Here is a 256-nt window from a genome sequence, read left to right as displayed (position 1 = left end):
TGCTGCCGCTGCTGCTGTTCCTGCTGCCGCTGCAGCTGCTCCTGATGCAGTAGCTGCTGCTCCTGCTGCTGCAACTGCTGCTTCTGACGCTGCTGCTGCTGCTGCTGCTGCTGCTCCTGCTGCTGCTGCTGCTTGGGGCCGATGGATCGATGAGGCCGAGGATCCTCTTGCTGCAGTAGCAGGTAAGGAGTTATATAAATTAAATAAATAAATATAAATATAAATATAAATAATATATACAATAGAATAAAAACAA

The 256-nt window shown here is 47.7% G+C and overlaps 1 protein-coding gene across 1 annotated transcript in view; it reads left to right on the top strand.

The window, feature by feature from the left end:
• The window catches only part of EMH_0017480 (uncharacterized protein), a gene marked incomplete at both ends in the record, with an annotated part of 1,017 nt that extends 964 nt beyond the window's left edge, over positions 1-53 (top strand). Inside the window, one exon of the mRNA XM_013500919.1 lies at positions 2-53. Coding sequence (XP_013356373.1) covers positions 2-53 — 52 coding nt within the window. The remainder of the gene's footprint in view (position 1) is intronic.
• Between the last annotated feature and the right edge of the window lie 203 nt (positions 54-256).

This window comes from Eimeria mitis, genomic scaffold, assembly GCF_000499745.2.
Source record: "Eimeria mitis Houghton genomic scaffold, Emh_scaff605, whole genome shotgun sequence".
Classification (NCBI taxonomy): domain Eukaryota; phylum Apicomplexa; class Conoidasida; order Eucoccidiorida; family Eimeriidae; genus Eimeria; species Eimeria mitis.
This window is presented reverse-complemented; position numbering and strand designations above follow the sequence as displayed.